Genomic DNA, 26,343 nt, shown 5'->3' with positions numbered 1-26,343 from the left:
GATGAGATTTGAGGGAGGTTTTACTCTACTTCTATACTGCTTGAATTGTTTACAGTATGTAAACATGACCTTTGGGATTAAAATAAATGGCTATTTGGGCTTCCCTGGTGGCGCAGTGGTTGAGAGTCCGCCTGCTGATGCAGGGGACACGGGTTCGTGTCCCGGTCTGGGAAGATCCCACATGCCGCGGAGCAGCTGGGCCCGTGAGCCATGGCCGCTGAGCCTGCGCGTCTGGAGCCTGTGCTCCGCAACGGGAGAGGCCACAACAGTGAGAGACCCTTGTACCACAAAATAAATAAATAAATAGATAGATAGATAAATAAATAAATGGCTATTTGAAAAAGCTTACCCATCACATGACCCTTTCCCCTCCAACCCACTCCTGGTGACTTCTAGTCCTCCACCTTAATATGATTTCATAGGAACCTATGAAGAGCAAAGAAAGCTCTTCGTGGATAAATTGTGACTAATATATTTCATAAATAGTGCTTTGAATTTTATAATATTACTGAAAGCAGTTCTTTTTTTTTTTTTTTTTTTTTTTTTTTTGTGGTACGCGGGCCTCACTGTTGTGGCCTCTCCCGTTGCGGAGCACAGGCTCCGGACGCGCAGGCTCAGCGGCCATGGCTCACAGGCCCAGCCGCTCCGCGGCATGTGGGATCTTCCCAGACCAGGGCACGAACCCATGTCCCCTGCATCGGCAGGCGGATTCTCAACCACTGCGCCACCGGGAAGCCCGAAAGCAGTTCTTTATGTTAGAAAAAGTGGCCCCACAGAGTGACAGCAGAGACTTCTTGGAAAACATTTAATGCTTCTGGTCTTCCAGTTACTTCCCTGCTGCCCTTCTCTTCCTCCTCTCTCTCCATCTCAGCAATAGTGAAATAGGATAATCACAGCTTACTGCTGACCAGTTGTTGGGACACAGAGCTCTCTACCCCAAATTGTTCTCAGTAAATGTTTTTTAAAAAGCTCTAAAGTCTGAGTCATGCTACTTTTCCTCAGCAATAAGATACAAACTCCTCTGGCCTTTCCTATGCAATTAAAAAATGAAAGAAAAAAAAAATGAAAGAAAAGAAAAAAATATATAATGGGCATAGATTCAATAATTCAACAAGAATTATTCTACTCCGGTCATTACCGGGAGAGAAAAGAAGGGCAGAGGAATAGGAAAGAAAAAAGGTAAGCAAGGGAGAATTCAATCCAAATGGGCAAACTTGAAATACAGCTTCCAGGAAACAAAGTCAGCATTCTCCAGCTCATATCAAAAAGAACACCCACTTTGGCCTTCCATTAATTTACTGGAAAATAAACACCCAGATCTCCAGTGGCAGGACTCCCTTGTGACGCATCTTATTCTATTCCTGTCTTTAACTGGCAGGTACAGTGGCAAATGCAAAGAAAATACAGTTTTGGCCCAGAAAGTGCCCTGATTATTTCCAGTGACAATGTCAGAACATATACAAAGGGCAGGAGAGTTATCTTACCTCCTCAGTCAACATATTACTTGTAACAAAATATACAGGTGATTGGAAATCACTAGACTGGAAATAGATACAAGCCAGATGATCATTCTCACTTTGATGAATGCAAGTAAAGCACAACAGTAAGTGGACTAGAAAAATATTTTAAAATTTGTATTTATTTGTAGCTCAGTTCTTTTGTGCAATGCAATACTAATGGCATGAATAAGACAACTCATGATTTTACATCTCTACTCGGCAATAATAACTTTGCTTAAAAAAAAACAACTTGAAACTGGAATGCTGTAAGGATTTGTACTGATATATGGTGAGAAATTCTCACTGCTTTATGCCAGAAATCAAGACGAACAAAAGATTCATGAATAAATCGCACTAATATATTTAAGCATAATCATGTTTCAAAATGCAGTTGAAGGAAACTTATTGAAACAAATCACACCTTTGTGCCATTCTTCAGATTATCTGACTTGAATTATTTTGTAAATGGAATCCAGTTGTGGAGTCAATTAGTCATGAGTTTACTGATTTTAGCAAACTAATTTATTAGATTAAATTTGCTCACAAAAAATAGCTGGCTTTTTCTGAAAATGTATATTAAAATATATAGGAAAGGCCTTTATTGTAACTAAAAGTGCCCAAGTATAATAGGTACCATGTTATAATAGTAATTATTTACAATATATTTTCAGAAAAAAAAAGACAATACTCAGATTAAACACAGAAAAGAAAACATCACATCTTTAACACTTGATATTCCCATTGATTCTTTATATTCCGCAATTGGGAGATAATTCCCCATGTTTAGTTTTCTATCTATTCCAGGAGATCTGTGTTGAAATTTTTTTTGGCCATGAGAAACTGTGATTCTCTATGGGATCTTTTCAGCTTTGCACGCCGATTTTGGAACCAGATCTAAAATTAAAGAAAAAGAAAACAGATCTCAGAAATGTTATTTTATTATTCTTAACATGTTAATTACCACGAGTAACAACTAAATTAAAAAATTACCTGGATTCTGTCTTCCTCTAGGTTCAATTTTCGAGCTAAGTCTTCTCTGATATCAATGCCAGGATAGCAGTTTACTCTAAAGACATTTTCCAACACTTCAATCTAAGAATAAGGAAACAGTTATTTAAAGTGTTGATCTTCGGTATGTCATCATAAAATAGACTTTAATTTGTACAGCAACATAACTGCCTTTAAATCTTGGGCAATTAATCTGTATGTCTTTTTAAAAAAATTACTATCCAGAAACCGTTAAAAAAAAGAGAGAGAGAGAGATACAGTCTATTGTTTCATTAATAAGGATTCTAAACTGAGATCCCAAAGTGGATAGGCTTTTGCCCAACAGGGTGTCAGTTAAAGCCTTTGTATTAGATAGTTGGTTGAAAAAACTTCCTACCTGGTTTTGAGTAAAAGCGGTTCTGGGTCTTCGGCCTCTATACCAACTCAACTCTCTTTTCAAAGAAAGTCTTTCTGAGGCTGAAAAGTAATCTTCATATTTCAAAACACTTTCTTCTGGCACTGGGTGATCCACAGTACAAGGTAATGAGATCCCATTAGGAAGACTTGGGACATGTAGACATAGGTTAACCTCTTTCCCTAAAAACAGAAAAATAAATCCCACCTTAGATGTCCAATTCTATATTCCACAAAGTTCTATAAGAAGTAATTTCAGGAACTTGTCTTTAATTTTCCTAGTAGACTTCTTCTGTGTTTCACAGGAGAACTGACCTTCCATCGACCAAAATCCAAAAAGCAAACAAAAATGAGAACCCTGCCTTGCTGATAGAGGTCACATTTTGGCCTCTGAATGTCATTTATTTTTCAGTGAAAAGAGATTTAGAATATCTGATGTGGCAAATAAACCCAGAGATCTTCTGAAGAAAATGAAGGTTCTTGGCATTTCCTGTGAATGAACTTCATATCCACTTGGATCTAAGGCCGATGTTCTTTTTATTTCCCATAGGACTCAGCGGGAGGCATTAAAAGTGCTAGATTCTTCAATTATGTAATTGGATGAAATTGCAGTTTTTCTCTAAGTCTATATAGTATGAAAAAAAGGCCAAATTAAACACTGCAAACGAATTAACAAAGAATTTTAAAAGTTAAGTTGTGGCGTACCTGAAGAGCTGCAGGTGTCTGCCCAGGGCCTGTGGGGTTTCTTTGATGGAACACAGTCTTTCTTCTGGTCCAGTCCTAAGATGCTCTCAATTGAAAAGGAGCAGGGCGAGGGTTTGCTTTTCCCAAGCCGAGCACCTTCCTGAAGGCTGGGAGACATCCTCGTGTGGGCTGTACAGAGCTATAGCTCTGGCCTCTCCACTCCTCCCTGGCTGGCTCTGCCCACACGTGTACCGGGCTGGACCTTCCTGCAGTTCACCTTATGGCTCCGCTGACGATGGGGGCTGGATTTAGAACGTCACTAATTAAAATCCCGTCTTAGAAAGTTTTAGCATGTCAATGAACACTGGCCCAGCCAGCAGCTCCAGGAGTTAATTGTTTATTTGTTTGCAAGTAATTAGCAACTAATGGCTACACCAGGGGGGCCACGTACAGGGACAGAAAGTGTTATCTCTCCTAAGCAGAACACAGACTTAACTTTCTGGAAAAGAAGAGATGCACAGACTAGCACTCCTCTTTTATTTGAAATCATTAATGTATAAAATCATGCTTTTTATTCTGAAGTTTATACTTTCATGAACTCCAGTTACCTAATACAGGCAAGATAGGAGAGCAGTCAAGTAATAAATAATCTAATTTAAGTGAATTTTCTTCCAAAGAAATTGGAAAAAATAATAATCCCTTAATGCTATTATGGTAATTCTGATGAAAAGGCCTGTTTTTCACATGCATATGTAATAGTGAATGTTGTCAATGAAAACACAATACTATTTGGAGTGCAGCATACTGGAAAAGGTTGGCAATGTTATTAACACTGAGTTTAATTGTCTTCCAAGTGCCTGGATTAATTCATAAGGAACAGTTGCACCAAGTATTTTAAATAATTAATGAGCTAATTCTCTTCTTTCATCTTTTCTTTTAAATGAGAGAGATACAAGTTTATATGAAGATTCGTATGTAACTGCCTCCAAGCAACTAAAAAGTATGACTATTCAAACTAAAGGAAGAATTTCTCTCCCATCATAGTTGTTTCAAAGAAAAAAAACAGTTTATCTTTTAAAGAAAAATTTCTCTCTTGATATTTTGAGGGACTGGAGGGTTTTCATGAGGACAATAAGGTTTGTGAAAAATAACCAAGAACAGAATATTTTAATTTCATCATCCTAAGAAAACATGAAATTAAAAGAGAAACACAGCTGCTAATTGGGAAGATTCTGAAGTGGCCACTTCCTACCAAAGCTGTGACACTTTTAGTTCTTGTACTCTCCTGCTCCTCTTCTTCCAATACCTTCTTGATGATAAATTTAACCGCTCAGCTTTATCCAGCATTTAAACAACTATTGGGCTTTTCTTGTGGGAAGAGGGAAAGTAGTCTGTGTCATAGAGGAAACAGCCTCTACAGGACTGAGCTCAACTTCATCAGATTTTGCCCTATCATGATGTCACTTCCTATCACAATGTCATAAATACCAAGCTAAATTCCTCCTTACACTAGCTCTAGAGTGAATAAAGGATTCACACACAAAGCATCAACAGGCACACAAGATAGATTTATAAATATACAAGTAAAGCCATTCTGACGATGAATAAACTAGTAAAACATTTATACCTTGTGGAGGTTTTGCCTGTTGTGTCTTGGGAGATAGACTGTGCAATGGTGAGGGTGACCTTACTCTGGGAAGACTTGGAGGAAGAGATTGATTCAGGACCTCCCAGATTCCTTTCTCTCCTTTGAAACATTCATTCATTCATCCATTCATCCTGCAGTTGGGTGAACATCTACTGAATACCAGAAAAACCAGAATAGGATCCTTGCCTTCATGTGCCCATGAAGCTCACAGCAGGGGTGGGAGTGTGGAGACAGGCAACAAACAATAATTGTAAATAAGTAAATAATCTCGTACATTAACCAGGGATGAGAATGGAAAAAGAGAAAAGGTTAAGTCAGGTAAGGGAGGTGGAAGGAGGCCTCACTGAGACCTTCAACCCCACAGATTAGTGCCCTAGAGGCACAAGTTTCAAGGATGCCACAACACATGCTGAAGCAACTCCAGTCCCCAATTTCTTCTTTACGAACACAAACATTACAATATTTTTATTTCTCCTGAGTTGATTTTATCTGGACTTACTTATAACATTTTATAAATGGATGAGTAGATGGAAATAAAAGATAGAAAAGAATCGCTTTTAAAATGTGGAGGAAATGTTTTCTCATATACTCATATAATGAATTTTTATAGAGCGCTTAACCTGTGCCAGACACCATTCTAGGTGCTAGAGATTAGTGATAAACAAAACAAGGTAATTTTAGAGAGTGATAAACTCAGTGAAAGGAATAAACAAGGTGTGGTGATAAAACGTAACAGGGGTGGGGTGGAATGGGAAGAGGGTCTTTAAGTATTGATGGTCAGGGAGGCCTCTCTAAGGAGGTGACATTTTAGCTGAAGCTGAGGATGAGAGAAAGCTAGCATGCCAAGATCTTGAGAAAAAGCATTCCAGTCAGGAGGAACAGCAAGTACAAAGGTCTTGCAGCTGAAAAGCATTGGAATATCTGAGGAAGAAAAGGGCAGTTAGCCAGAGGGAAGTGAGTTGTACCAGATGCTATTTTTGGAGAGCCAGGCCTGGCTGGATAATAGATGCCTTTATAAAGACCATTGTAAGGAGTTCAAGAGCAAAGGGAACCCATGACAGGGTTTTAAGTTGGGACTAATATGATAGTCTGAGCTGTTTTTACTCACAACACTTCTGACACCAAATGTGTATGGGTTTTTCCATACCAAGCAATTCTCCAGTTCTCTGCAGACATCAACAGGGTATCCTACAATTCAATTCTGACACTAACTGCCTGGAGTTAGTGCAGACCCCACAGGTTAAGGGCTCACTTCCACAAGACTACCCCCACTTTAGAAACTAGTTTGCAAGTCCCAAGTTGCCACATGTACTTCTGACCAACCGACTGTACATCTGGGGTTCCCACGACCCACTTGTCAGGTTCACTTATTTGCGAGAATGGTTCAAAGAACTCAGGAAGGCATGTTGCTTATGTTTACTAGTTTATTATAAAGGATACAACTCAGAAACAGTCACATGGAAGAGATGTATAGGGCGAGGCATGGGGGAAAGTTCAGAGAGCTTCCATGCCGTCTCTGGGCACACCACCCTCCCAGTGAACACCATTTCAATGTGTTCGCCAACGTGGAAGCTCTCTGAACCCTGTCCTTTAGGGGTTTTTATGGAAGTTTCATTACATAAGCAAGACTGAATAATCATTGGCTATTGGTGATTGATCTCAATCTCCAGCCCCTCGCCCCTCCCCTGAGGTTGGGAGGTGGGGCTGAAAGTTACAAGCCTCTAATCTAGGTTTGGTCTTTCTCGCAACCAGCCCACATCCTGAAGCTATCTAGAACCCACCAAGAGTCATGTCATTAGAATAAAAGATGCTCCTATCACTCTTATTACTCAGGAAATTCCAAGAAATTTAGTAGCTGTGTGCCTGGAACTTGGGACAAAGACCAAATATATTTCTTTTTATTATATCACGATAGGATTTACGGTTTTAAAACCCCACCCTGACTGCTACGTAGAAAGAGATCGAAGAGTGGTAAGTGTAACCAGGAAGCTCAGTTGGGAGGTGTTTATTCAATACCTTTTAACTGAGCATATACTAATGTGAGGCATTGTTCTAGGTATGATTAAAACAGAGATAGCTGTCTGGGGCAAGAGATGATGGCTAATAGTGGATTTGGGGAGAGGTACAATTCTTCAGGAGGTTGTGGGAGACTGAGTAATTGAATAATTAGTACCAATTCTTCAATCCCCATAATATACTATATAGCCACCCCCTTGCTGTGGCCTCACAGTGGATACAGTGTACTTCCCACTCCTTAGCTTTAGGTTTGTCTATGTGACTTGCTTCAGCCAATGGGAAGTGATGTGAGCAGAAGCTTGAAATGTGTCAGCATGACTGGTTTTCCTTCCTGAGCTTCTGATATCACCATGTGGTCATCCCTGGGGTAGCTGCTGCCCCTCAGCCTGAGCCCCAGAATGAACACACAGACCCCAACCCATCCAGCGGCCTGCAGTCAAGTAGGCCAAGCCCAGGCAAACTCAGCCAAACACCAACTGACCTACAGTATTGTGAGTGAGAAAAATAAATATTCGTTGTTTAAGCCATTGAGATTTTTGAAGTTATTTGACACATAGCATTGTGGAGGAAATAGCTCATCCATTCAGGGATAGAAAAACACATCCTGCTGATGGACTGGTGGAAATGAAGGAAAGAGAGGCATTAAGGATGACTGTTTTTTGGCTTGAGCAAATATAGTGTCATTTACTAGGGTGTGAAAGCCTGGATTAGGAGAGGAAAGGTTTGGAGAGAAGTGAAGAGTTCCAGTTTGGATAGCAAGTAGGCTACTGGGTTTATGAGTATGAGCTCCGTACCAGCATAAATCATAGGTATTAAAGCCATTAAAGGGCTTCCCTGGTGGCGCAGTGGTTGAGAGTCCGCCTGCCGATGCAGGGGACGCGGGTTCGTGCCCCGGTCCGGGAGGATCCCGCGTGCCGCGGAGCGGCTGGGCCCGTGAGCCATGGCCGCTGAGCCTGCGCGTCCGGAGCCTGTGCTCTGCAACGGGAGAGGCCGCAACAGTGAGAGGCCCACGTACCACAAAAATTAAAAAAAAAAAAAAAAAAAAAAAAAAAAAAAGCCATTAAAAGCTAGAGGTTTGCATGAGATCACCAGTGAATGGACCTAGATACAAGAAGGATCTTAGGACCAAGTCTGAGGTATTCCAACAGTTGGAAATTGGAGAAGATGTGCTAGAGAAGGAACTAGAGAAGGAAACAGCTAGTAAGGCAAGAGAAAAATCTGGAGATACAGTAATTGACCCAAGAGAGGAAAAAGGGTCAAGGAGAAAGATGGCTACAATAGCATCTCAAGTGGTCTTCCTGCTTCCATCCTTGATCTCCTATGGTTTTCTATCAACACAGTAAGCAGCCAGAGGGATCATTTAAAAACAAGTCAGTTCAGGGAATTCTCTGGAGGTCCAGTGGTTAGGACTCCGTGCTTCCACTGCAGGGGGTACGGGTTCAATCCCTGGCTGCCTGGTTGGGAATAAGATCCTGCAAGCCGTGCAGTGTGGCAGGAAAAAAAAGTCAGTTCATATCATAACTCTGCTCAAAAAATGGCTTCCCATCTCAGTAAAAGTCAGTCTTTATAGTGTCCTACAGGCTCTAACATGATTTGCCAGCCCCCCCTTCCCTATCTGATCTTACCTCTTATTACATCTCCCATGCTCACTTTGTTCCAGCTACACTGGACCTCTTCCTGAAAACACAGGCACAATCCTGCTTCAGGAGTTTACACTGGTTGTTTTCACTACCTAGAATGTTCTTCCTTCACATATCCTCATGGACTACTCTGTTACCTCCTTCAAGTATTTCCTCAAATATCATTTTCTCAATAAGGCTTACTCTTCCTGCCCCTTTAAAAATTTCAACCTCTCTTTCAGGATTCCTGAGGCCCTCTGCCCTGCTCCAATTTTTGTTAAAAGCATTTACTACCTTTTGCCTTTTTATATATCCTTTTTTTGTTCTTGTTTTGTTTTTGGTTGTTTTTTTTTTTTTTTTGCCCGCACAGCACAGCATGTGGGATCTAAATTCCCTGATCAGGAGTCAAACCCATGCCCCTTGCAGTGGAAGCATGCAGTCTTAACCACTGGACCGCCAGGGAAGTCCCTTATATATCTGTTTATTATGTTTATTGTTTACCGCCTGTTTTCTATCTCTAGAATTTTTGTCTGTTCTGTTCATTCTAGCATCCAAAACAGTACTCGGCTCATACTAGATGAAAGAATAAATGAATGGTCAGCTGTGTCAATGCTGCTGAGAGGCTGAGTGAAAATATACTAGGTTTGTTAACAAGGGGGTTACTGTCAACCTTGGCAAACTGGAGGGTAAAGAAAAAGCCAGACTTGAAGTAAACTGGAGAGTGAATGGGATATTTCTGTTCTAGCAATATGCCGGACCATATTCCTTGAAAGACCCTTCAACTACAAAACAATTAGATCCTGGGTAAAATATACCTTCAAATATATTGCTGAGATCCCCATAAGTAAGGGAAATTTTGTTTGTTCACCAAACAAAACAATAAAAACCCAACAACCAAGAAATGAAATCAGAACTGGGAGCAGTGATCAGTAAACAAACGATAAATACGAGGTAACCCACAAGGGAAAAATCCTTAGCATCACTGAAACCAGGATTCTAATCCTCAGGCTAGCAGTAGACAAGGGCGGGGGGCACCAAACTGAACTCTCTTACTTCAGGCCACTTCGATAATGGTTCCTGGCAAAAGCAGACCAAATTCTTTCTGGAAGAAAGTCTCCCTAATTTAGGTCCACAGGATTCCCACAGATTAAAAGTAAGCAAATATAACCTCACAATCAAAGACTGGCAAGCACATGAGGCCAGCTACCATGACATGTGTAGAGGCCAGCATGGAGAGGAATTGAGGTTTCCCGTCAATAGCCAACACCAACTTGCCAGCTATGTGAATGAGTCACTTGGGAAGTGAATCCTCCAGCCCTGCTCAAGCCTTCAGATGACTGAAGCGCCAAATGACACCTGATCACAATATTAACAGAGACTCCAAGACAGGACTAGGTATCCAAGTCGCTCCTGAATTCCTGACATAGAGAAACTGTGAGAGGTATTAAATGAATACTACTGTTTTAAACCACTATGCTTTGGGTGATTTATACAGCACTAGATAATTTATCTAAAAAGCTCCTCATTAAGAAAAACTGGGCACAGGGAACTCTACTCAATACTCTGTAAGGGCCTATAAGGGAAAAGAATCTAAAAAAAAAAAGTGGATATAGGTATGTATAACTGATTCACTTTGCTGTACTGCAGAAACTAACACAACATTGTAAACCAACTATACTCCAATTAAAAAAAAACAAACAAACTGGGGAGGGGGAACCTGTAGGTAGACTAGTCAAGAACAATAGATAGAACACAAATTACCAATATTGGGAATAAAGAGGTGATATCACTACAGAAATTGCAGACATTAAAAAGATAAAAGAATATAATGAACAACTTTATATCAGTAAATTCAACAACTTACATGAAATAGGCAAGTATCTTGAAAAATATATGATTACCAAAACTGAGACAACGTGAAATAGAAAACATGCCTAGTTCTATATCTATTAAAGAAACTGACTTGGTTATCAAATTTTTTCCCACAAAGAAAACTTCAGGCCCAGATAACTTCACTGGTGAAGTTTATCAAACATTTAAAGAAAATCTTGGGACTTCTCTGGTGGCACAGTGGTTGAGAATCCACCTGCCAATGCAAGGGACATGGGTTCGATCCCTGGTCTGAGAAGATCCCACGTGCTGTGGAGAAACTAAGCCCGTGCACCACAACTACTGAGCCTGTGCTCTAGAGCCCGCGAGCCACAACTACTGAGCCCATGTGCCATATCTATCGAAGCCCGCATGCCTAGAGCCTGTGCTCCGCAACAAGAGAAGCCACCACAATGAGAAGCCGGCGCACCGCAAAAAAGAGCAGCCCCCGCTGGCTACAACTAGAGAAAGCCGGCGTGCAGCAACAAAGACCCAATGCAGTCAAAAATAAATAAATTTATTTAAAAAAATTTTTTTCCAGCAAATTAGGATTAGAAGTAACTTTCTCAATCTGATAAAGGGCATCTATAGAAATAATCGGTTAACATACTATTTAATGGGGAAAAATTGAACGTTTTCTCCCTAAGATTAGGAACAAAGCAAGGATGGTCACTTTCACCATTTCTATTGAACACCAGTGCAATAAAGAAAGAAAAAGAAATAAAGATCATATAGATCAGAAAGGAAGAAGTAAAGGGTCTCTTTTCACAGATGACATGATTGTTTACAATAGAAAACTTTTGAGAACCTGCAAAAGCTACTAAAACTAATAAGTGAATTTAGCGAAGTCATACTATAAAGGTAAATATACAAAAATCAATTTAATCCCATACATTAGGAGCAAACAAACATATACTTATGCTATGATCCAGCAATTCCATTCCTAGAAAAATTAAAACAGGTCCACAAAAAGACTTGCATGAGAATATTCACAGAAGCTCTACTGATAATAGGCCAAACTAGCAACTAAATATCTATCAACAGGAATGCAGATAAACTATGGTATAATACAATACTAGAATACAACTCAACAATATAAAGCTATTGATATATAGTATCAATATATGGAACAACACTGATGAATTTCAAAAGCATTTCAAAAACATTATAGGTCAAAGAAGCCTTATACAAAAGAATACATGAAGTTTGATTCACTTATGTGATGTTCCAGAACAGACAAAACTAGTTTACATTGAAAAAATCAGAATTTGGGGTTGGAGGCAGAGAATGAATGGGAAGAAGAATCAGGAAACATGGCGGGGTGATGGTAATGTTCTATATCTTGCTAGGTTTTGGATTACACAGATGTATTCATTTGTCAATATTTATTAATACTCTAAGATTTATTCACTTCACTGTATGTAAAATTTTATCTGTTAAAGCATAAACGAGTGCTGAACTATAGTTAATGATACACATGCTAAAGAGTTTAGGGGAGAAGTATATTGATGTCTATAACTTTAAAATGCATAAAAAATAAAATAGATTGGTGGATAGATAGATATGTGATTATAATTAAACATTATTCTATAATTGTAAACAAATAGAACTTCTAGTCCCATGAAGTTTTCTAAAATGAGAGACATGTTCTGTGTTTGCACTATCTAAGATGGTAGCCACTAGCCACATGTGGCTAATGAGCACTTGAAATGTGGCTGGTGCAAGTGCTGGTGCAATTAAATTTTAAATTTAATTCTCTTGTAATTTATTTACATTTAGGTAGCCACACGTGGCCAGTGGCTACTATACTGAACAGCACAGACAGAGAATACTGCCATCACTGCAGAAAGTTCTGTTGGACAATGCTGGTCTAGAAGTACAGAACAATGTTGAAAATAGTGATGATGAAAACAGACATCCTTGTTTTGTTCCTGACATGAGAATAGTGTTTCACCACTAATGTAATGCCTACTGTTGGTTTCTAATAAGTGCTGTTTATCTAGAGTAATGTTATAATGAATACAAACACAAAATATCTATAGTGATTTATAGCTTTTAAAGCATTTTTAGTGTATTTGTGCTTTAATAAATGCTCCACTATTTGGTAGCTGAGAAAACAAACTGAGATTCAGTTATAATTTACAGAAGTCACCAAATAGCAGTGGCAGAGCCTTGACTTTTCCATCTCCAAATTCCCTGTTCTATTGATTTTATCAATTAATGGCCACTGTAGCATCTTCACCAATGATATCATGATACAAACATCAAAGTGTACTGATCGGGCTTCCCTGGTGGCGCAGTGGTTGAGGGTCCGCCTGCCTATGCAGGGGACACGGGTTCGTGCCTCGGTCCGGGAGGATCCCACATGCCGGGGAGCGGCTGGGCCCGTGGGCCATGGCCGCTGAGCCTGCGCGTCCGGAGCCTGTGCTCCGCAATGGGATAGGCCGCAACAGTGAGAGGCCCGCGTACCACAAAAAAAAAAAAAAAAAAAGTGTACTGATCAATTAAGAAGAAGGTTGTGAACCTAATTGGGAAAAGAACTTGGAAAATAATAGATACATGTATATGTATAACTGAATCACTTTGTTGTACAACTGAAACTAACACAACATTGTTAATCAACTATACTCCAATATAAAATAAATAGTTAAAAAGAAAGAAAAAGGTTGTGAAACCTTGCTTATGATCAATCCTCAATATCTTTCAACAATTATTTTGAGATGAGAAAGAAAAGCCTGACACATTGACACTGAAGAGACTTTAGGAATTGTACAATTGGATAGCCTATATTTTAAACATCTACATGTTCAAGGTGAAGCAAAAGTTGAGAGATTTAGGTTTTATTTTGCTTTAGTAACTTGTAAATCAACTCAGGCTTTGCTAACATTTATTTTCTAATTATGTATTTCAATTAAGTCCCAAATCATTAACTATCAGGAAAAATGCCCAATGTGTTAGGTGTTTTGGCAGAGATTTTTATAAACCAGTCATAGCATAATAAGAAATAAAATCAGCCTGTGAGCGTAATAAGAAAGAAATGCAATAAGCGAAGCTTTAATGACATTTGCCCCTTACTTTTGCACAGGAATTACACTGTTCTATTTGAGACCCTCAGTATTTTTAAATATTAAAATGTGTTTTCTAAAATAAAATACTTTATTTTTTACTATTACACATACAGTATCTCCTAGAGCAACGCTAAAGTAGACATTCAATAAATATTTGAATGAGTGAATAAACGGATGGATGGATAGATGGATGGACGGATGGGACTAGGAAGAGGTGACATTTGTAAGCTGGACAGGCAATGTAAATTCTGTGTGTTTACTATTGTTGCCATTGCTTTTTAATGTGTAAAAGTATTCCCAGTTTTCTATGAACTACTTATGTACGACTCCAGGGTAATCCACAAATTAGACATTATGATATTCTGAAACTATAATTAAATAAAAAGTGAGATGGGGGATTCATTTTTAAAATCTGAGCTTAAAATTTAAAAATCCTGAGGCACAATTCATATCTGTGACACTCTGTCATTCTTCAGGCCCTCCTCAGCCATCATTGTTACTTCAAACACATGGTATATTTCCCAGTGGCTACAAGGGTCAGGAGAATTGGGACTATTTCACACACTTCTGTCTCTCCCAGCACCGCTCAGTGCCCATCAAACAGGAGATATTAAATAAAGATTTGTAGAATAAGTTCACTCTATTTATAACATTTAGAAAACATTTTAGGCTTTGCTCTTCTCAACCTCAGAGTATAGTTTCATATTTTTACACTTTCAAATCAGTCAAAATTGTTTGCAGTATAGTGCCTTGCATATATCAAGCCCTTGATTTTAAAAATTTGATATAAAATCATCTAAAACTCTGATATATTTCTATTTTTTAAAAAATTCATTTAATACTATGGTACATAGAGTAAAATATGATAGTCTCTTTCAATTCTACCCCATTTTTACTCTCCAACCCACTGGCCACCACTAACAGTTTAATGCTGCTCCTTCCTGTCTTTTTAGAATGCCTTGATATAAAGAGGTAGATGCATGCACACATGTTTTTATCCACATGGAGTGAGACACACATACTATTCTGCAATGTGGTTCCCCCACACTGACATGACATGACATCAGCACGCACAGCTCTACCTCATTCTTCAACAGCTGCTTGGTGCTACATCAAGTGGAAGAACCATAATTTATTGAACTATACCCCTGATAATGGCACGTATGTTTGTCTCCAATTTTTTAAACTATAACAAACAATGACTACCTTGTTAGCATAAACGCAGGAGTATTTCCATAAAAAAGTTTCTTTGAAGAATATATTATTTCTTTATCATCCAAAAATAAACCAGAATTTATTATGAAAAAAAAAGAATATATTATTTTTTTGCTGGATTCTGCCATATTTCCTTCTAAGAAGTCTTTACCAATGAACACTCCCACCCAATCTAGCCCTTGTCTTTATGTCCTCCCCAGATTGACAGTGGGAACAAGAAAACTCAGGGCTACGTTAAATTAGACTCAGGATTTCCCCAGACTCAATAATCAAAGATAAAATACTTTAGGATTTAAGGCTCCCAGGAGCTCAGTCCTACACGTTAGTGTCATTTAATCTAATCATTGTAGTTTAAATGAGAGTTGTCAGTTAACCTGAGAACCTGATTGTTATTTATAACATTGTTTCTGGAGGATAAACGTCATGGTTCTTATCAACTTAAAAACAACTTTTTGAATCACAACAAACATTTATTAAACTCCAGCATATATCAGGGATGTACTAGGTAACCAGGGGATGAAATTATTTCTGCCCTCAAGAAACTCATGATCGGGCTTCCCTGGTGGCGCAGTGGTTGAGAATCCGCCTGCCGATGCAGGGGACACGGGTTCGTGCCCCGGTCTGGGAAGATCCCACGTGCCGCGGAGCGGCTGGGCCCGTGAGCCATGGCCTCTGAGCCTGCGCGTCCGGAGCCTGTGCTCCGCAACGGGAGAGGCCACAACAGTGAGAGGCCCGCGTACCGAAAAAAAAAAAAAAAAAAGAAACTAACTCATGATCAAGAAGGTAGTCATTAATATTAATTTTGTTCAGTGTGATAATGAGATTATGGTTATATTTTTTTTAATGCCCTTCTAAAAGAGATTCTACTTAAGTATTTACAGGTGAAATTTCAGAATGTCTGGGTTTTGGTTGAAAATACTTCAGGAGGGCTTCCCTGGTGGTGCAGTGATTAAGAATCTGCCTGCCAATGCAGGGGACATGGGTTGGAGCCCTGGTCCGGGAAGATCCCACATGCCGCGGAGCAACTAAGCCCGTGAGCCACAACTACTGAGCCCACACACCACAACTACTAAAGCCTGCGCGCCTAGAGTCCATGCTCCGCAGCAAGAGAAGCCCCGCAACGAGAAGCCAGCACACCGAAACGAAGAGTAGCCCCTGCTTGCCACAACTAGAGAAAGCCCATGCACAGCAGAGAAGACCCAATGCAGCCAAAATAAATAAATTTAAAAAAAAATCTTATATTATAAAAAAAAAAGAAAATACTTCAGGAAAACCCTGAAAGAAAACAAAGGTAATTGAAGCAAGTGTTGCAAAATGTTAAAGAAAATGATAAAGAAGATGTGGCACATATATACAATGGAATATTACTTAGCCATAAAAAGAAATGAAACTGAGTTATTTATAATGAGGTGGATAGACCTGGAGTCTGTCATACAGAGTGAAGTAAGTCAGAAGGAGAAAAACAAATACCGTATGCTAACACATATATATGGACTCTAAGGAAAAACAAATGTCATGAAGAGATTAGTGGTAGGACGGGAATAAAACACAGACTTACTAGAGCATGGACTTGAGGATATGGGGAGGGGGGAAGGGTAAGCTGTGAAGATGTGAGAGAGTGGCAGGGACATATATACACTATCAAATGTAAATTAGATAGCTAGTGGGAAGCTGCCGCATAGCACAGGGAGATCACCTCTGTGCTTTGTGACCACCTAGAGGGGTGGCATAGGGAGGGTGGGAGGGAGGGTGATGCAAGAGGGAAGAGATATGGGAACATATGTATATGTATAACTGATTCACTTTGTTGTTAAGGAAAAACTAACACACTATTGTAAAACAGTTATACTCCAATAAAGATGTTTAAAAAAAAAATGGGCAAAAGACTTGAATAGACATTTCTCCAAAGAATATATACAAATGGCTAATAAGAACATGAAAAGATGCTCAATATCATTAATCATTAGGGAAATGTAACTCAAAACTACAATGAGATATCATCTCATACCCATTATGACGGAAAGAAAAAAAAATCTTATATTATAAAAAAAAGAAAAGAAAAGAAAATACTTCAGGAAAACCCTGAAAGAAAACAAAGGTAATTGAAGCAAGTGTTGCAAAATGTTGATAAGTGCTGCATTGGACCGATTGGTATATGTGGATTCATTGTCTCTAATGAATAGAAATATAATAATGTGGGTTCACTACTTTCTCTACTTTTGTAAATACAAATAACAAAATTCTCTTATTCTTCTAGGAATACCAATCAATAAATACAAAATTTCAATATAAGAATATAATAAAGATGTGTGCACAAGAGGCTATGGGAGCAGAAAAGGGCCCAGACTGCTTGAGTGAGACTGAGAAGGGCTGAGGAGTGGTAACAGCACAACTCTGGCGTCATACTACTTGGGTCCAAATTCCAGCACTGCGCTTTTTTTTAACTATGTGACCTTGGGCATGTAACTTAGCCTCTCTGTGCTTCAGTTTCCTCTATAGTTAAAGGGGGATAATTATAGTACCTAACTGAGGATCAAATGAGATAATACTTGCAAAGCCCTTGAAATAACACCTGACACATAGTAAACATTAGGTAAACTGCTTGCTATCATTTATTACCATTATCAATGTTACTATGAAGGCTTTTCAGAGATGTCTTCAGGTAGAGATGTTTCATGAAAAGATCAGAGAAAAGCAACGTAATGAAGGCCAGTCAGGTATAGGTGTGTGTGTGTGTGTGTGTGTGTGTGTGTGTGTGTGTGTGTGTCTGTTGAGGGGAGTAAGAGGGAGGAAGTGAACCGGATTCCCATATTTCTAGCTTACGTGACCAAATGGATAATGACATCATTAACAGGAAAAAGAGATGAAGGAGACTTTACCACTTGAAAACTGTATTTCTAATCATATAAACAAATGACAAAGTATTTAGCAAACTGAATTACCTCAGAATTAAAATATAGTTCCCAGATTGAGAAGGTAAAAAACTGATGAAAAATTGGCAGCATGCAAGTTAAATGATAAAGATTCTAAAAATACTTTAGGGGATTTTATCTGGAATAGTAAACATTATTGTTATACAGCTCACATATATAACCTAAATAAATGAATTCATTTTAGTACTAGAAGATAACTGGAAATAACATTTCAGAAATCTAGCAACTCGGATATTAGTGGAATTGCCTTAAAATAAATACATATTTCTAAAAGGTTATAATCAAATAAGGCAGGTGTCATGGTTACCACTGGATCCTTTCATATAAGTACTACCTGAGAATTCTCGGCAGTGTTTGGGTCCCCATTAAAGCAGATATATGTATGGGGGGCAGGGGCAGAAAAGAGCAAAAATCATCTCGGGAATATTTTACTTTGAGTACCCTGAGGTCATATCCCTCTCCAGGAACCACGCTTTCTTCCTGTCAACAGCCATGACATCTATTTACTTAATAATTTCTCTTTAAAATTTGAAAAAACTTTAAGGGAAAAATAAACAATTTAGCAACATGTCATTGGTCTATTCATGAATATACCTATGCACCAATTTTCATTTTAATATTTAATGTTATCTATTTAATTTTGAAAGAATCTCAAACTTTCAGAGAAGTTGTAAGTATAGTACAAAAAACTTTTCTCTCCAACCATTTGAGAGTAGTTGCTGACATCATGCTCCATCACCACTAAATACTTTAGTGTGTTTCTTCTGCAAACAAGGACATTCACCTAAATAATCACAATAAAATCATCAAAGTCCGGAAGTTAACACTGATACATCCCTACCACCTAATCACCAAACCCAATTCAAATTTCACAATTGTCCCAAATAACATCCTTTACAGTGAAAGGATCCAGTTCAGAATCACAAACTGCCTTCAATTGTGTTACTTTAGTCTCATCCAATCAGCAACAGATCCTCTAGTATTTCTTTGACTTTCATGACCTGGACACTTTTGAACATTACAGTCAGGTACTTTGTAGAAAGTCCTTCATTTAGGGTTTGTTTGATGTTTCCTCATGATTAGATTCAGGTTAAGCATCTTTGGCAGGATGACACAAAAGTGATGCCGTGTTCTCATTTCCTATTAGGTAGCAAATAATTTTGATTTGTCTCATTACTGGTGATTTTAACTTTGAGCATTTGATTAAGATGGCATCTGCCAGGTTTTCCCACTATAAAGTTACTCTTTTCACCTTTATAATGTAGTATTTTTTTGGCGAGGTATTTTAAGCCTATGTAAATATTTTGTTCCTCAACAAACTTTCTATTTATTCATTTCTTTATATCAGCAGGGACTCGTGGTTTCCTATTTTATTTATTTATTTATTTATTTATCTTTGGCTGTGTTGGGTCTTCGTTGCTGTGTGAGGGCTTTCTCTAGTTGCGGTGAGCAGAAGCTACTTTTCATTGCGGTGCGTGGGCTGCTCATTGTGGTGACTTCTCGTCGCGGAGCACGGGCTTTAGGAATGCGGGTTTCAGTAGTTGTGGCTCGTGGGCTCAGTAGTTGTGGCTCGCAGGGTCTAGAGTGCAGGCTCGGTAGTTGTGGTGCATGGGCTTAGTTGCTCCGCGGCATGTGGGATCTTCCCGGACCAGGGCTCGAACCCGTGTTCCCTGCCTTGGTAGGCGGATTCTTAACCACTGCGCCACTGGGGAAGTCTCTCCTAAGAATCTCATATTTATTGTGACGTTGAAATTTCCCCTGATTTGGCTAATGGGATTCCCCTTCAAGGTGACTTCTGTGTTCTTTTGACACATCATTTTTGAGCACTTTCTACTTTCTAGCACAGCAAGATGTCTCAGGCACATTTTGTTATTTTCTTGCTCTAGCTCTGTGTCAGCCATTTCTCCAAGGAGCCCTAGCTCTTTTTAATGGAGAATGGTGTTTGGAAGCCAAGATATGGACTCAGATGTGCATTCATTGTTATTGGGGTATCTCTGCTCACAAGCCTTCTCGATGAAAAAGCTAAGAAACACATGCAGGTACGTGACATATACGCACTTTACATCCAGTTTACTCCTATACATTTTTTTTTTCTCTCTTTTTTTTTTAACATCTTTATTTGAGTATAACTGTTTTACAATAGTGTGTTAGTTTCTCCTTTACAACAAAGTGAATCAGTTATACATATACATATGTTCCCATAACTCTTCCCTCTTTTGTCACCCTCCCTCCCACCCTCCCTATCCCACCCCTCTAGGTGGTCACAAAGCACAGAGGTGAACTCCCTGTGCTATGCTGCAGCTTCCCACTAGCTATCTAATTTACATTTGGTAGTGTGTATATGTCCCTGCCACTCTCTCACATCTTCACAGCTTACCCTTCCCCCTCCCCATAACTCCTATACATTTATTGAAATCTGTGAGTTCACATACACACCTCTAATTCCGGTCTCGTACCAGAGGATTCATTCTAACCTTCTCCCTTTCCATATTTGTAATTCCCTTCTCTAACAGTGAGAAATCTGGCTTCCCTTATCTTCAATATATTTACCTATTGCATCTATCCCCCTGTGTAACCAAACTGCCATTGCTACCACTCCTTCCCCGCAAAGATGCCCTACTTCCTCACTTGAGCTCTGACGCCTCGTCCTAGGCTGCCCTACTTCATGGATATTCTCCACACCCCTTGTGTTCTGAAGTCCTGCAGTAGGCTTCCAACCTGAACAAAAGCCCTCCTCATCATGCATGGACTCTGAAACAGCCCTCTCAGGCATCCTCACCCCACATTTGCTCCAACATCCTGCTGCTTGGGGGCTGCCCCTCCAACCAAAATGCTGTTTTTACCCATCTTGTGCTCTGACGCCCCCCTATGTAGATAAGGGGGCTCACCTTGCACGGGCTCTGGCACCCCACACCAGGGTGCCCCTTTGTGAGGACGCCCTCCTCGCCCCTGCTGGCTCCAACACCCCATCCTGGGCCCCCGTGCCGGCCCACCCTGCATACACTCCTACTTTATTTGGCCACACCTAATGGCTTTAGGGCTGAATTATTCAGAAAGGCAAGAGAAAAAAACATACAGCTGTTTTTACATGAAATCATTGTCTTCTGTTATTAAGACTTTACTTTTGACCCTGTATATAGAACATGACTTAGCTAAATCACTCATGTAATTTTTCCTTTAAACCAATACATCTCATAAAGTATTGAGTTTACTTAAGACAATGTTAATTTGCCCATGATTTATGATATCTCATATCACTAATTTATACAGTTTCTCCAACATTTGTTTCAAATCACAACTTCAATTAAAGGTGTTTTTGGGACTTCCCTGGTGGTCCCATGGGTAAGACTCTGTGCTCCCAATGCAGGGGGCCGGGGTTCGATCCCTGGTAGGGGAACTAGATCCCACGTGCACACTGCAACTGAGTCCGCATGCCACAACTAAGAGTCCACATGTCGCAACTAAGAAGCCACATGCCACAACTGAAAAAAGATCCCACGTGTCACAACTAAGACTCGGCGCAGCCAAAAACAAATAAATAATATTAAATAAATGAATAAAGGTGTTTTTATCCAAAATCAGGGTAGAAGTCAAAATCCTCACACCTTTCCTGCCACCCTGATCTCTATGCAATTCTCAAAATAGCCAGCCACTCCTGCCTTAGGGCTTAGGGCGTCTGCCAGGTTGTTCCTCTCCCGGAACACCTTCTCCTCAGATGCCCCATTGCTCACTCCAGTAACTCCTTCAAGTTTTTGTTCAGATGTCACCTTCTCAATGAAGTCTATTCTGACAAGCTTATTTAAAATTGCAACTGCCCCTCATCCCATTTTCCCTGCTGTTTTCCATAGCACTCCCCACTTTCTAATATACTACTGATATACTTATAGTACTACATATTATGTTTATTTTTCATTGTCTCTCTTCCTACCATTTCCACTAAACTGTAGCTCTGCAAGGGCAGAGATTTTGAATATTTTGTTCATTACCTAATAAATATTTGTTGAATGACGACAGCCATTTCCTGAGGTAGTTTGAATTCTAAAACTAAATTCAGAGCACCATCTAGTGTTCTTAGAAGGATGTCCTGATTAACTCAGACTTCTCTGCATCAGCCATGATATAAACAGTACTGGTTTAATCAATTCTCAGTAACTGTTTTTTTACTGCCCTCTGTGGTTCCATAGAAAGTAGAATGATTTCAGTGATTAACCTGTCATGGGACTTACTGGTTTCTCTAAAAGCTATCTCTTCTCCACTGACTTGCCTATTGCTCCCCAGAACTTCTGGGAAGTAGGAATGTCATGAAGATCTTATATCTTTTAATCTGAGGGCATCTCCCCTCCCCACACTGCCAAAAACCAAAAAACAAAAACAGGGTAATAGCCTTTGCTGGTTTGGTTACCTACACCATTTCTCCAGAATATCACAATCTATATTTATTGATTAAAAATTTTTTGATTTGACTACAAAAGCCCCTAAATCAAAGTGATAAAACACTAGCAAGGGTAATGGTAATATTATTTAAAATAGTATCAGGATTCTCTAAGACAATGAGGACAATCTTCTGATTTAGAAAATATTGGCTTCCTTAGTTATGACAAAGAGGGAAAAATGAAGAAAATGAAAGCTGCCTTAAAAGCACTGACACATTTAATATTTAAGAGTAAATAATGAAGAGAATACTTAGCTGATGTTTACTGAATGCTTATTGTGCCCAGCACTGTTCTGAAAGCTCATTAATCATCTTCCCAACTCTATCATGTAGGTTCTCTATATTAAGCCCCATTTTTTAGATGACAAAATGGAGACACAGAGAAGTTAAGTAACTTGACTCAAGTCACAGAACTAGTGAAGAGTGAGGCCAGGATTCAAAGCCAGCTAGGCTGGCTCCACAGTCCATGTCCATGAGCTCACGCCCATGCTTTTATTCACCTCCCAACAGAAACAGGAACGATGCTGCTTGGTTTCACAGTTCTTGGCTTGGTCAAAGAAATTAGTTTACAATGTCCTCATCTTCCAAAAACGAAACAAGGCAACCATAAAAGAAACAGGCATATACAATTATCCTAGAAATAAAGTTTAATTCTTTTCACAGTCAAGAAAGTAGAAGCTATGGAATTTGCCTTTCCAGGGATTTATGTTTTAGCCACAAATTTGCAATCTAAGGATGCTGTGGCAAAGAGCAAAAGCAACATTAATATTAAGGTCAAAGACCAGAGGGTGGTTTGCGATGGGCACAATGAAGAATCGGTTGGTCCTGGCTGCCAACCCACCTCTTTTGGAACATACTCCTCAGAACTTCTGATTCTACCCCCTCAATTGCCCAAAGCTTCTTCCTACTCGACCACAGGTTCAAATGTTTTAGAGTCGATGGAATGACTCAGGTTCCCAAAATATCAATTAATATACTCATTTCTTGAATTTGGTTCATCTCAGCTGAATGCTAAGAAAACAGCTGAATTATCTGTTAAAGTGAGTCTCATTAAGGAGTGATTTATTAGGTAACATCTAGAATTATTTGCATTATATATTATACTCTCAAAACGAGCATGAATTACCCCAGAATTTCAGATTGATGGAGTCTTTCAGGGGATGTTTGTAAGTGGGAAGATTCCCAAGCTCTCAAGGTGATTCTGGAAATGGTGCCCCTCTCACCATCCTCAGCTGGAACCAAAGACTCTTACCTAAATATTTACTTGACCCTTTAAATTTTCTAAAATACAAGGTTATTTGGTAAAGGGAAATGGTTATTTTCCATTTTGGATAGAGTTTGTCAACATGTGGTTTGAAGATGACCTGCTTTGGATTTACCTGGGAGATTCCCAGTCCTACCTCTGACCTACTGCATCAGAATCTTCAGCTGGGCTCAGTAATCTGTATTCTAACAACCTCTCCCAGATGACTTTTATGTGTGCATAAGTTTGGTAACCACTAACCTAAGGGGATAATTTTAAAAGGTAAAGCACCAGTGGTGTCATTTGGGTTGTTGGATTCTTTCCTATTATATACCGCAGACCAGAACTTCAAGAGGTATCATGTAAAAACTTAATTATAAGAAGATCAAATATAATTTTAGGAGACTAATAATTAACAAATCTACTTACAAGACTGTATGTCTTTTTTTTGTAAATTATATTGTGAAACGTCTCAATGAATTCTTTGGTGGATGTCGTTTAATCCTGCCCTGCCTTCCATAAAATTAACCTGCTGGCCAGTTTTTACTATGCTACCCACACAAGTCTCCAGTAACCTTTGAGGCATTCTCTCAACAAGCCTCATTTCCTGTATGAAAGGAACCGAGTTTGGTCAACTGTACAGTTGGTCAACTAGGCTGATTAAACTTAAACTGGTTATCAAAGGAGACTGCAATTCTGCAGTTTTAAAGGTGTTTTAAAATAGGAAATACAATAATTTTTCTGGTTGAGCAGAGTGAACAGTAGCCTAAAGCTAGAGGATCCAAATGGAAAGCCTTTTAAGATTCTTTCTAGCTTTATAATTTGACTAAACTGCCTCTCCACCCAACTGAACGTCAACCTTGTTTTTGTTTGCTTTGTTTTTTAATCAGCTGAGCCTGGCAAGAATTCCTTGCCTCTCTCTGATAATATAATAGACTCTTGAGAATCCTTGCACAGTTCAGGTGCACGGAACATACAAAACAGGAAACCATTTAACTTGATGATAATACCCCACCCAGATAATTCAGATACCTAAGATAATTTTTCATTGGAGTTATTTAGTTTGGCCAAGTTAACTGGCCAAACCCCTTCAGTTGCACCATATAACTCTTCTTCACTTTGTTTTCACATGTCACTTACTCCTGATTCTTATTGTCACTAACTTTCTTCTTCTTCACTTATAATCTAATTACAGTTCAACCAAGAACTTTACTTACCCTGAAAGTCTTCCTTCTTTACAGCCAGGTTGCATGCCACTGTGCTGACAGACAAGAAGTGTCGAAGACCAGAGTTGTATTGCTGAGATCTGTATGATGCCGGGTACATCCAAGCAGCTGGGAACCAGTAACACTGTAAGAACTGACTCCAAACCACCTTTCAAAAATTAAAGATCTCGGGCTTCCCTGGTGGCGCAGTGGTTGAGAATCCGCCTGCCGATGCAGGGGACGCGGGTTCGTGCCCTGGTCTGGGAAGATCCCACATGCCGCGGAGCAGCTGGGCCCGAGAGCCATGGCCGCTGAGCCTGTGCATCCGGAGCCTGCGCTCCGCAACGGGAGAGGCCACAACAGTGAGAGGCCCGAGTACCACAAAAAAAAAAAAAAAAAATTAAAAAAAAAAATTAAAGATCTCTTCTACAGGGTGACTAGTTGATAAACAATCTAAGGGGAGAGCTCTTATTGAAAGTTTATTGAAATCTAAGGATTATTCTGTGAAACTATACTGCAAGTCTACCTGGTAAAAACTTTAAAAATTGATTCTATTTTTCCTTCAAGAGATCATGGTAAAATCTAGTATTTGAGTTTAAAATAAGTAACTTCCATTCCGGTTACTCTATTTGGATTTGTTCCACTGTACCTGGATTTATTCCAATTTATCTGTGGAATCGGGCAACTAATAATTTTTATTCAGCATTTCTTATACTTCTTGAATGAAAATGGGATGGACTGGTGGGATTAATGGCTAGATATTTAGACGACACTAGTGATTCTGCCATTTTCTCTGTATAATGATTCTTCTCTAAGGAATGTGGACATATAGAGATGGACAAGAGGCAGAAGTCCTAATCCAGACCGAGTTCTAGAAGTAGAGCTTCACTTTTCTTTCCTGTAAAAAATGTTAGAGGCTGAGGAAGCTATTTAAAGATTCTTCCAAAACTTTAACAGAAATGCTAATCAGTTACCAGCATAATAAATCAGTGCACCCTGACTTTAAAAAGATGTTTTGTGATTTATAGGAAATATGGAAGTCTGAATTGTGGCGTGTCAGTCTCTCAAGGCCAGGTTAGAACTGACGAATTGGCAGCAAAGTCACGCTTTTAACTGAATATACTGATATGCAAGTGCTCAGAAAAAGTCTTACGGAGTCTACTGTCCACGAATTTACCAGAAAGCCAAGTTAACGACACAACTGATTACTCAGATCTGAGTTAGCCAGCACCATTTTGCTGGGGAGGGGAAACTGGACGCTTCAGGCAGGGTTGGGAAGGTTACAATTTGAGGAAACTAAAGAAGGCGCCAGCAGGGAGGTCTCCTTCATGGTCTCTGACGAAAAATGTTGCGGGAGTACTCAAACCGCCCCAAATTCCCCAGTGCTGTCCTCACTCGACGCTCTGGTTCCAGGAGACGCACGCCTTGCTAGAGGAAGACGGTCCCCTACGATTTACAACCAAATGCGCGGAAGTACGGCTGGTGCTCGAGGTGCGCAGTAAGGGCCGCCT

The 26,343-nt window shown here is 39.5% G+C and overlaps 1 protein-coding gene across 2 annotated transcripts; it reads right to left on the bottom strand.

Annotated features, from left to right (window-relative positions):
- Positions 1-1,621: 1,621 nt before the first annotated feature.
- On the bottom strand, positions 1,622-26,339 carry HESX1 (HESX homeobox 1). Of its 2 annotated transcripts, none has more exons than XM_067043849.1 (4): positions 24,845-26,339; positions 2,884-3,083; positions 2,490-2,591; positions 1,622-2,393 (listed from the first exon to the last, which is right to left on the bottom strand). In XM_067043849.1, exons 1-4 carry the CDS (start codon positions 24,951-24,953, stop codon positions 2,295-2,297), a joined length of 510 nt encoding a protein of 169 aa, XP_066899950.1. In that variant the 5' UTR covers positions 24,954-26,339; the 3' UTR covers positions 1,622-2,294. The 2 variants fall into 2 exon arrangements, with proteins under 2 accessions (XP_066899950.1, XP_058934035.1); XM_059078052.2 differs by lacking the exon at positions 24,845-26,339 and adding an exon at positions 3,606-3,838 and having other exon boundaries at positions 2,219-2,393.
- Positions 26,340-26,343: the final 4 nt, after the last annotated feature.

The sequence above is a fragment of the Kogia breviceps genome, chromosome 10, assembly GCF_026419965.1.
Source record: "Kogia breviceps isolate mKogBre1 chromosome 10, mKogBre1 haplotype 1, whole genome shotgun sequence".
Classification (NCBI taxonomy): Eukaryota; Metazoa; Chordata; class Mammalia; order Artiodactyla; family Physeteridae; genus Kogia; species Kogia breviceps.
Note: the sequence above shows the minus strand (reverse complement) of the source record. Positions and strands in the feature narration are given on the sequence as shown.

Excerpts from the sequence above, each read along its gene's own strand:
- HESX1 (XM_059078052.2), bottom strand. The coding sequence starts at position 3,762 with ATGTCTCCCAGCCTTCAGGAAGGTGCTCGGCTTGGGAAAAGCAAACCC. Across the intron at positions 3,084-3,605 it reads AGACACCTGCAGCTCTTCAG|GGAAAGAGGTTAACCTATGT; the intron begins GTACGCCACAAC and ends TTCTGTTTTTAG. Across the intron at positions 2,394-2,489 it reads TAGAGGAAGACAGAATCCAG|ATCTGGTTCCAAAATCGGCG; the intron begins GTAATTTTTTAA and ends CTTTAATTTTAG.